The sequence below is a fragment of the Engraulis encrasicolus genome, chromosome 21 (genome assembly GCF_034702125.1).
Source record: "Engraulis encrasicolus isolate BLACKSEA-1 chromosome 21, IST_EnEncr_1.0, whole genome shotgun sequence".
NCBI lineage: Eukaryota > Metazoa > Chordata > Actinopteri > Clupeiformes > Engraulidae > Engraulis > Engraulis encrasicolus.
The window spans coordinates 22,715,453-22,726,447 of NC_085877.1; the positions used below are offsets into that span (position 1 = coordinate 22,715,453).

The window sequence follows — 10,995 nt, forward strand, 5'->3', positions numbered from 1 at the left end:
GCCCAGGACCCCGTTTCTCGAAAACATTAACCAGTTAACAACTTCAGTTTGCAATGGGAAACTGCATTGCAACCCTAGTAAGTAACTGATTTAGTTAGCAACAACACTGTCAAGAAATGCACCCTTGAGTGGTGCCTGAAGGGGCGGGGGGTTAGGGGCCACCATCCCGAAAAGGTATGGTGTGTAATGTACCACGTTTTCCGCTGGGGGTTGTGGTTAATTAAAGTTAGGGGGGTTATTCAGGTGTCAAGTAGCTTACATCAATACACATTGTTTCCACAAGGACAATTCAAGACACATAGGCCTATAATACAGGTTATATCAGGGAGGGGAAAATAATAAAATAAAGAAAAGAAATAATAACAATGGCAGGGTCCAGGGTCCAGCCAAAGCTGTCAGAGGCCCGGCGCACGCACGCACGCACGCACGCACGCTTCTGTTCCTTTTTTAGAGCTTCTAGTGTTGCCGGCAGTGAAGACAGAAAGGTAGGGGAGATGGTTCCTGGTTAGGAGGGGGAGGCTGAATACTCCCTTCAGGCAGAGAGGGACCTGGGGTTAAGAGAGTGCTGATTTTGGTCACTGGCTCCTCACCAGTCCTGTGCCTACCTTGACATTATTTCGTTTTTTTTTTTTTTTGCTAATGCTTTATGTATTACTATAGGCCTACCTAGACATTTATTTACATACTGTGGTAATTCCAAAATAACATATTCTTCTATCTCTTATCATTTTGAAAAGTTTGTTGTTGCGATGGAAAACATGAAGGTACCCCTTCAGGCAGAGAGGGAACTGAGAGTGCTGATTGTGGTCATTGTCATGGCTCCTCACATGCACCAGCTCATGTATTTGTCCTTTATTTGTATGTGCTTTATGTGGAATTGAGAGTTTAACTTTGAAACTATAGTAGCCTATGCATATTTACTTGCATACAATTGTAATTCTGTTTTTCTTTCTATTTCTTCTTGTGGCATAATGAGGGTATGCAGCTTTAAGTCGCAGCGGCAGTCTGCTGTGACACCCGGCCAGGGGATTGGTGCAGCAGTAATTGGTGATACCTGGCTATCTTTTAAAAGCGCTACCTGGCGCGACAGTTGAGGCGGCCGATTTGATCGTTTGTGGGCCACTGTATTCAGTGTGTCGCTGGAGAGGTACGAGCCCATGGTCAACGACGCGCCACGGGGATTTGGCAATCTTTGTGGCGGGTCTCAACGCTTCTGTGTGGCTGAGTGATCGGACTACTGCCAAGCCTCCTTTTAGACTGCTGACTAGTCGTGCAGTTGGCATGTTTCCTGGTACTGCGCTGGGTGTCGTTTCGGGTCCTTCCCCCTGTTGCTGCTGGGGCGTAATTGTGCTTCGCTGCCCATGGTAACCAGCGGATGATCTCCCTACGTGGGCCGTCTGCTGCAGCGAGCCGCTGCTTTGTTTCCAGTTAAAGACTGTGCGCTTGTGGCGCTGATCTGTGAATAGCCTACAGTGCAGGTGTGCTGGGGTTGCGTGACTGATCGAGTGAGTGGATGTGTGTGTGAAGTGAACGTGTTCTTTTTGTTGTTTATTTTGGAGCCGAGGAAGTGAGTTCCTTTGTCCTGTATTTTGTTTCTCTTATTGTCCGTTTTTGGTTTGTTCTTTTATTTTATTTATCGCGCTGTCTACCCATCCGGGTGCTGGGACGACCTAGTTGGTTTGCCGTGCTCTGTGGTGTAGGCCTATTGCTTACTTTATTACTCGTGTGGGTTGCTGTGCTACATAACTACGTAAACTGTTTGCTGTGCCGTAGTACTTTTACTAGTAGAGATAGAGGGAGGGAACTTTGTCATTGGGGTGTGGGATGACCACGTGATATCTTTATTTATTTTAAGAACAGACCATCTCTCTTGTCTGTCATTGAGGCAGTCGGTTCATATGCAAAATAGGGAGGCGGAGCACTCGGAGGGTCACAGGCAGCCTCAAAATGAATGGCAGTGAACGAGAAGCCATCGTGTTGAAGGATAAAACTTGCTGTTTTGAACTTGTAATCGTCCGGGGAAACTTCCTTCAAAGTTCACAGCCTGCCTCGTGAATTCAGGGAAATGACAAAAAAGTGGGACAAGCATACGTGCATCCAGATGACCACGAGCACTTGTAGAATCCACAGTCCCCCCCCATCAGCTCAAATTGACAGCTGTGAAAACGCTCTCGGAGAAGTTGTATTATGAGAGGTTCCACTCGCCAGGTACTGCACTGTAGGGGCGCCAACGGAGGACTGCAGACTACATTCAGAATGAATGGGCTGCGCTCTCGTCTCGACAGCGCCCCTAACTGCAGGCATGGGTTAAATAGCGAGAAGGCTGTAAATAGTGGACCCTCCGAATGCCCCGCTCGCTGGGTGCGCTCTGACAGCTGTCAAACTGAGCTGATAAGGGGGGACTGTGGATTCCACAAGTGCTCGTGGTCATCTGGATGTACGTATGATTATCCCACTTTTTTGTCATTTCCCTGAATTCACGAGGCAGGCAGTGAACTTTGAAGAAAGTTTCCCCGGACCATTATTAGTTCAAAACAGCGAGTTTTATCCTTCAATACGCGGGCTCCTCGTTCACAGCCATTAATTTTGAGGCTGCCTGTGACCCTCCGAGTGCTCCGCCTCCCTATTTTGCATATGAACCGACTGCCTCAATTATTTGTTAAGTGTTGCACCCAGTCGTGCGCATTGGTTGACCGGAAGAGTCCATATTTATACCCTTTTATACAAAGAATAATAAAAAGAAAGCTAACTGTCCATGAATCCTGTCTCTGCCATACTTTTACGAACCTGTGTGCTTTGTATTAATTTTCTAGAGGAAAAACATCTCTCTCTAGTGGCGTAGTCGCGATTTATCCAACTTACTAATTATTATTTTGGTAAATAATAATTCAATGTCCACTCTGCTACATTCTCATTTTCAACAATTTGTTGTGGACATCATAACAGAAATCACGGAGGGATGATTAATAGGCTAACTATCAAAAAGAATGTTAAGCTCTACCTAGATAGGCCTACCTACAGTTGAGGACGATATTAGCCCCCCTCCTGAAATTACACATCTCCCTTGATTTCTCAGTGAGAATGACCATTATGAACCGTTTCTGTTATTCTGGAAATAAATACACTGATGGAGATAATGTCAATGAGTTGAATTTGGATTTTTCCATTTTCGCAATGACAAAAAAGGGTAAAAATGGCAATGACACAATTATTAGCCCCCTTATCATTAATAGTCAATAGAGTGCCATTTATGAACCAAAACTGACATCAGGCACTTTGATTAGTTGTTAACTATGCTGGCATGCCCTACCAGGAAGTTTGGGCCATTTTTTCATTGCAAATAGTTAACCTGGTCCAAATGGCATGGATGTTGAGGATGGACATTCTTTTTCAGCACTCCTGAAAGACTATCTAAAGGATTGAGATCTGAACCACAACATGATCATGGTTTTAGTAACCTTGAACAATATTTGAACAATTTTGGGTGAAAGTTTTGGGTTATTATCTTATTGAAAGATCCAGTGAAGATCTTAGCTTCCTCTATGAGCATATTTTTGCATGGTCACCTTCCACATTCTATCATAATCTTCTGTTTTCATGGTGCCATACACCTAAACAAGGTTTCCTGTGGCTGAGGCTGCCACAGAATGATGCTTCCACCACCATGTTTAATTGTGGAAACCATGTTATAAAGTTTTAAGGACTATCCCTTTCTTCACCTGACAGAAGCAAAATTCATGCATCAAAGCAGGTGCAATTGAATCTCATCAGACGAAAGCAGAGACTTTCAAAACTCATTTTTGACTTTCAAATGTTCATAGGCAAAGCTCAATAACACTCTGATATGCACCACCTTTAGTAAGAAGGTTCTTCTGTGATGATGGCCCCAAAGCCCAATATGATGACAAGCCCTAACAGCTGTCTTTCTTGAAATAAAAACTCCAGGTGAGGCCAGGTCAATAACAATCATCTAGGCAGGTTGTCCAGTGCTTCTTTGGTCTAATGAGACTAAGCCGTTTCCACAGTTACACATAGTGGTGGGGGCATCAAGTTTTTAGACTGTTATTCAGCCTCAGACACAGGGCGTCTGGGTCTGGATCTGGATCGCTGGGTCCTCCAACAACATTGTAACCCAAAGTAAATATTTAAATTAGTTCGGAGGTTCTTCAAGGACACTAAAACCATGATACTGGAATGACCCGCTCAAAGTCCAGTCCTCAATCCCACTGAGAGTCTGTGGCAAATGTCTATGCTCAGCATCCATGCAATTTGGACCAGCTAGAACACTTTGCAGTTAAGAAATGGGCAAAAATCCCTAGTGGGGCATGTGCCAACCTAGGTAACAACTGATCAAAGTGCCTGTTATCAGTTTTGGTTAATAAATGGCGTCATATTGACTATTAATGATCAGGGATTTTGTCCTTGTCATTTTTGCCCTTTTTTGTTTAAACATCATTGTAACGATAGAAAAATGCAAATTCAACTCATTGGACATTATCTCCATCAGTGTATTTGTTTCCAGAATAACAGAAACGGTTCATAATGGTCATTCTCACTGAGAAATCAAGAGAAATGTCTAATTTCAGGAGGGAGTCTAATAATATCGTCCTCAACTGTATATAATCTACAATATCTTATTGTTTTTTTATCATTGTTTTTTTTTCTATTATGACTTTTGCTTTATGCATGTTTGTATATCCATTTACCTACATACATTACATTACATTACATTACATTGCATTTGGCAGACGCTTTATAACCAAAGCGACTTTCAGAAGAGGACATAATCAAGCCAACATCACAAGCAAATACAAAGTGCACAGGAGATATACAGAACAACAAGTGCAATTACAAAGAGGGGTTAGTTTTTTTTTTTTTTTTTTTTTTAATAAGTAGGGAATAACGAGAACACACACACACAAACACACACTCACAAACTAAACTAAACTAAACTAAACTAAACATCATGTCAGGATTCTGCCCTGGGGCAAGGCCAGTTCAATCATTAGTCTAGTAGATTCTCTCGAAAGAGGAATGTCTTTAGTTGTTTCTTGAAGGCTGCAAGAGAGGTGCTTAGTCTTGCTGCCTCTGGGAGACTGTTCCACCACTTGGGTACCACAACGGAGAACAATCTTGACTGGGAGTACCTAGAGCGACTGGATGGCAGAGCCAGACGGCTTGTGCTGGATGAGCGCAGTTCTCTTCCAGTAACATAAGGCGTTAGTAGGTCCTTCAGATAAGCTGGGGCCGTTCCTGTGATGGTTTTGTAGGCAAGGGTCAATGCCTTGTGCTTGATCCGGGCGGAGATCGGTAACCAGTGCAACTCAATAAATAGAGGAGTAACATGGGTCCTTTTGGGTTGATTGAATATCAACCGTGCCGCCGCATTCTGGATCATCTGCAGAGGCTTTAGCGCACAAGCAGGTAGACCTGTCATGAGTGAGTTGCAGTAGTCAACACGGGACAGGACCGTGGCCTGGACCAGTCGTTGTGTAGAATATTGTGTCAGCACAGGTCTGATATTCCGTACATTGGACATCTGGATTCGACAGGTCCGGGTGACCGAGTTGATGTAGTTGGAGCATGATAGCTCATTATCAATCATGACGCCAAGGTTTTTGGCGACTTTGTTTGGGGTCACGATGGTGGAGCCTATCTTGAGGTTGATGTTGTGACTGAGCAGTAGCTGGGATCACCAGGAGCTCTGTCTTGGCCAGGTTCAGCTGTAGGTGGTGGTCCTTCATCCATGTTGACAAATCGGTGAGGCAGGCAGAGATGCGTTCCGAAACCGTGGTGTCCTCTGGACGGAACGACAGGTACATCTGGGTGTCATCACCATAGCAGTGGTAGGAGAACCCATGTGTTTGAATGACACGTCCCAGGGAGGAGGTGTATATTGCAAACAGAAGGGGTCCCAGCACTGATCCTTGGGGTACGCCTGTGGAGAGGGTGTGAATCGTAGACAGCTTCCCTTGCCATGACACACTGAAGGTGCGTCCAGAGAGGTAGGAGTTGAACCATGAGTGGACAACGCCTGTGATTCCCATGGCTGTGAGTATCCTCAGGAGGATCTTGTGGTTGACTGTGTCAAAGGCTGCAGACAGGTCTAGTAGTATGAGGACCGAGGATAGTCCTTCCGTTCTTGCAGTCCTTAGAGCTTCAGTCACTGAGAGTAACGCAGTTTCAGTTGAATGTCCACTTCTCAAACCAGATTGTTTTGGGTCAAGTAATCCGTTCTGGTTTAGGAAGTTGGTGACTTGCTTTGCAACTGCCCTTTCTAGCGTCTTGGATAGGAAGGGAAGCAGTGAGACAGGTCTGTAGTTTTCGACATGAGCAGGGTTCAGTGTAGGCTTCTTCAGTAGTGGTGTCACCCTTGCTTGTTTGAAGGCGGAGGGGACAGTGCCGGAGGAGAGTGAGGAGTTCATGATGGATGTGATTGCTGGGACCACTGTTTGGGCAATGTCTTGAAGAAGGTTCGTGGGCACTGGGTCTAGTAGGCAGGTAGTGGGACGGCTTCTTGTGATGAGTCTGGAAACGTCTTCTTCAGAGAGCAGAGTGAATTCATGAAGTGTTGCAGGAGTCGCCGTGTTTTCCAGGGGGGTGTCTTCTGGGCGGGAGGGCGGTTCACAGAACATACAATTGTAATCCCAAAAATACATGTCTTTTACAATCAATAAAACAACTGATTATAAAAAAATACATGTATTTGGGTCCAAGGTCTTTTATAGTCATGTTTTCAACCATTATTGTGTGTATTGCAATGGGAAATGTAAATTAATCGGTAATGTAACAATCCTATCTGGATGAAAACAACATCTGTATTGCCTTTCTCCCCATGAAGGGTCCCAATGTCTTTAAGGTGCATTGTAATATATTTAGAAGGGTATTTCCAGAATTCAAGCCCATTCACAAATAAAGTATTCATTATGCAATTGTACTTTTCATACATGAAGAGGGGGGTCTTCCCCATGTCCACCATTTTAAATTTCAAGAAATAGACATTGTTAGCTGCAAAATTATACCATACTAGAAAATATTAGTTTATTACTTAGTAAATATTCATGGAAAGATCACATTTGGCAATAGGCAACTAGCCTGGGAACTCCCATACTGCCTTTAGTTCTACACAATCGTTTCGATCTGAAAGACAGTCTGGGGAGGATGACTCATAACGTACAAGATCATGGGATCTGTGTCATAATGGCCAAGCATTCCGACCTTAACAGTTTCTCTGCCCAATCAGAGACCAGGGCAGTGTATCATAATAGCCAAGTATTCCGGCCCCATACAGAATTTACAATAGGCAACTCCCCAGACCTAATCTCACTTGTGATTAGGTCTGGTGTTAACCAGGCAAATAGGCAACTGTTTCAATGAGCAATATAGTTGCAGTACTTACTCTGTCCACCATCCTACCCAGTGCACCTTTAACACCTTGCCACATTGGCTGATTCCAGCATACCCTGAAAGAAGTGTCCCCAAGTGTGCCAAAGTGAATGGGCAAACGCAAACATATTCTGTGGGGTGTCATCAGGAGAAAACAACTTCACACAGTATTAATATGATGTGAATAGCTGCTGCTTGGGTTTAGTTCACCTTGGTGTCCCTTGCAATTCATGGTCATTAGTATAAAGCTGCCATACGTAAGATTGTGGCTAAAACAGGTACTGCACTCTACACTACGTACAGCACCATAAGGTGTGCACTCCCCTCTAGAGGAAAGAGGGATAATGTCAGAGACGGAGACCAAAAAGAACAACTGTATGCATCCAGGGACAGTAGGTGTGGCAGATAGTCAATGTTACTTCTGTTAGGATTAATATGGAGAAATAAAAGCCACACTCCAAAGAGATAAAATAAAAAAATAATTTGTAATGTTTCTGACCTGGCCCTATAACCATGGAATAATTTTGAAGATGTTTTTTAACTTTTATAGATAGAGCTGCCATGGGTCTTTGACAGGTGTGTCGCAGGTACCCAAATAATCAATAAAACGTTTCCAAGACACTCGTCTCATTCCTTTTTTCATGTTAGAGAAACAGCCATGGAACCATCTTAATGATGATCATCTTCAATAACTCCACTTCTTGGGTAGGTCTTCCAGATTTATGAGCAATTGATAGACAAACAATGTTTTTTTTAAGGATGTTTATTGGGATTATTTTTGTCACATATTTGGACTGGATTAACAGAACTGTAATTGTTGAAATGAAAGGCACTTGTTTGTTTCCATTTGAAGAGAAAAGCATAGCTCGAAAAAATTATGGTGACTGCGTGTTTTGGACACATGCGCCAGCCTAAGCATGTGCACACACACTACTCACCATTTATCACAATTTTCTAAAATGTCTTTTCTCACACAAACTCAGCTCCTTTTTTCAGTCTGACAAGTCTGCTTTTTGTTCGAAACAAGACACCATCACAAGACATAATGTAGTTGAGTTTGGACCAGATTTCAAGGTTAATCAGTTCCAAACAATTTGGTAAGTGCAGCTTTAATAACACAAATAGTAAAATAACAATATTTAATAAACATTAACAAAGAAAATGGTACAGCACTTGTCAATGCAGCACTGCTTTAACAGCACTGTATTAAATGTGAGGTACAGCTTGACTGCTTTGGTTGAACACAATATAAGCAGGACTCCTCACAAATTTCACGGTGAGCTAAAATGTTTTAGTGTTTGCAGAATTCGTCCATTAGCCTCTCAGGAGGTCGAGAGCAAGCTGAAGGTCATTAAAGGGCACATGAGAAACCCTAAAGGATGTACAGTACTTAAACAGCCTCCGAAATGCTCATCCCTGCCTGATCACAGAGCATTAGGCTAATGATCCATCCAGAACATCCTTGCACCAACTGTTGAAGTCATGTGTCTGTCAATATTTTCGCATTTCAAAGGAAATACTACACGGGAAACAGCTGTTGTATTGACACACTATCAGAATCATGAAGCATCCATGACAATATACTGTAGCATCCAAAGGAATCATCTTCTTGCTCCAACACTTGATGTCAGGCGTCATCCAAAGGCAATGTTCTGAGCCTGTGGAACACATCAAGGAGGAACAATAATGCTGCTCCTCTTTCCTTTGTGCCAGAGTCTGTATTTCTCAATAGTCATCCTCTCCTCCCAATGAAAAAGAAAAAGAATTATGAACTTCAAGCTCAAAAGCTGGGTCCGATCTGAGCCAGGGCGGCCGCTCGGCGGTCCGTGTTCTGGAAGAGGGCCCGGATCAGGCCCTTGACCTCGTTGTAGGTGAAGGCCAGCGCCAAGGGACCCTTACCTTCTGCCCACCTGTGGAATAGAGGGAGAAGATGCATGATGCATAGATAGATAGACCACACGCACACACACACACGGATGTCATTGAGGTTATCCTTGAGCACCATGGTCAATTCCTTGAAGACCACACACACACACACACACACACACACACACACACACACACACACACACACACACACACACACACACACACACACACACACACACACACACACACACACACACACACACACACACACACCTGTTGAGGATGTCGTTGAGGTTGGCCAGCAGCAGCATGGCGAGCTCCTTGAAGGCCATCCAGCGGGCCACATGCACGGTCACCTCCTCCTGGTGCCTCCTGTTCTCCTTCTCGTCCAACACCGGCGTGAAGATCTGGGGGCCCTCCACCAGCACATGCTCCAGCAGACCGTGCAGAGAGTTGGCCTCCTCCGAGGAGATGTCCTGCAGAGAGAGAGGGGGAGAGAGAGAGAGAGAGAGAGAGAGAGAGAGAGAGAGAGAGAGAGAGAGAGAGATGTTAAAATACAAGTCCAGTACAGCACCGGCATGAAAACCTGGGTGCCCTCCTGCCGACCATGCAGGAAGTTGGCCTCCTCGCAGGTGATGTCCTGCAGAGAGAGGGAGGGAGAGAGGGTGGGGGCATGTCCAGTGGGTTCACACGCACACACACTCGCACACGCACACACTTAAAGGAAGTAGAGACATGACGTCACTTTCCAGGGACCTGAACCAGGACATAAAAAGGAGATGGTGTAGGAAGTTGGTCTCCTTGCAAGAAACATTCCGATTCTCACAGCGGACACACACACACGCACAGTGGAGATGGGCTTGAAACCAGCCCTATTGAGCACTGTGACCATGGCCCATTATATTATTACCTCTGCCAAGGAAGTTATGTGATCGTCCGATTTGTGTGTTCATTCGTATGTTTGTGCGTTAGCGGTTATGCATGTGCTCTCTGAGCAGATTTCTAGTATTACATAATATTATATGATATTATATAGGGCTGTCAGTAGATTAAAAAAATTAATCTAATTAATTACAGAATTTGTAATTAATTAATCAAATTAATCGCACTTACTCGTATGTTCTTTTCATGACGCGAAACAAAACATGTACTGCAGACTTACTTTAATACGAGGGTATTAGTGACATCCAAACTGTGTAGTGATGAATAAATTGTATATGCCACGAGTAGTTAAAATGACAAATCATTGTATTCATTCTATTCTTAGACATACACATACCTGAGCTATAAACATTACAGAAAAAACATAATAATAATAATAATAATAATAATAATAATAATTACAATATAGGCCCTATGATGTACTAATATGTTAAAATAGGCCTGGTAAACAGAGTTAGTGAATAAATAGGCTACATTAGCCAACACAAAAAATGAGTCTACAGTATCTTATCTATCTATCTATCTATCTATCTATCTATCTATCTATCTATCTATCTATCTATCTATCTATCTATCTATCTATCTATCTATCTATCAGAAAAGGTCAGAGTTCAAGGAAATGGGAACACCCCCTGATGAAACAGATGACGTGCATTCATTCACGTTTTGTTTACATTTTGGGGAGCTGGATTAGCCAGGAATGATAACTGCACTGAGCTAGCCAATAACCCTTGCTTGGACTAAACATTGATTCTACACCAAAATATTCTGTGGATATAAGACAGGACAAGAAAGACT

At 43.5% G+C, this 10,995-nt stretch overlaps 1 protein-coding gene across 2 annotated transcripts in view; it reads right to left on the minus strand.

Annotated features, from left to right (window-relative positions):
- Positions 1–8,434: 8,434 nt before the first annotated feature.
- Positions 8,435–10,995, minus strand: part of zw10 (zw10 kinetochore protein) — a 17,314-nt gene continuing 14,753 nt past the window's right edge. For both annotated transcript variants that reach the window (XM_063186377.1, XM_063186376.1), the window contains exons 16-17: positions 9,529–9,731; positions 8,435–9,296 (exon numbers count right to left, since the gene is read on the minus strand). In XM_063186377.1, the coding sequence (XP_063042447.1) occupies positions 9,167–9,296; positions 9,529–9,731 (333 nt within the window). In that variant the 3' untranslated portion in view covers positions 8,435–9,166. The remainder of the gene's footprint in view (positions 9,297–9,528; positions 9,732–10,995) is intronic.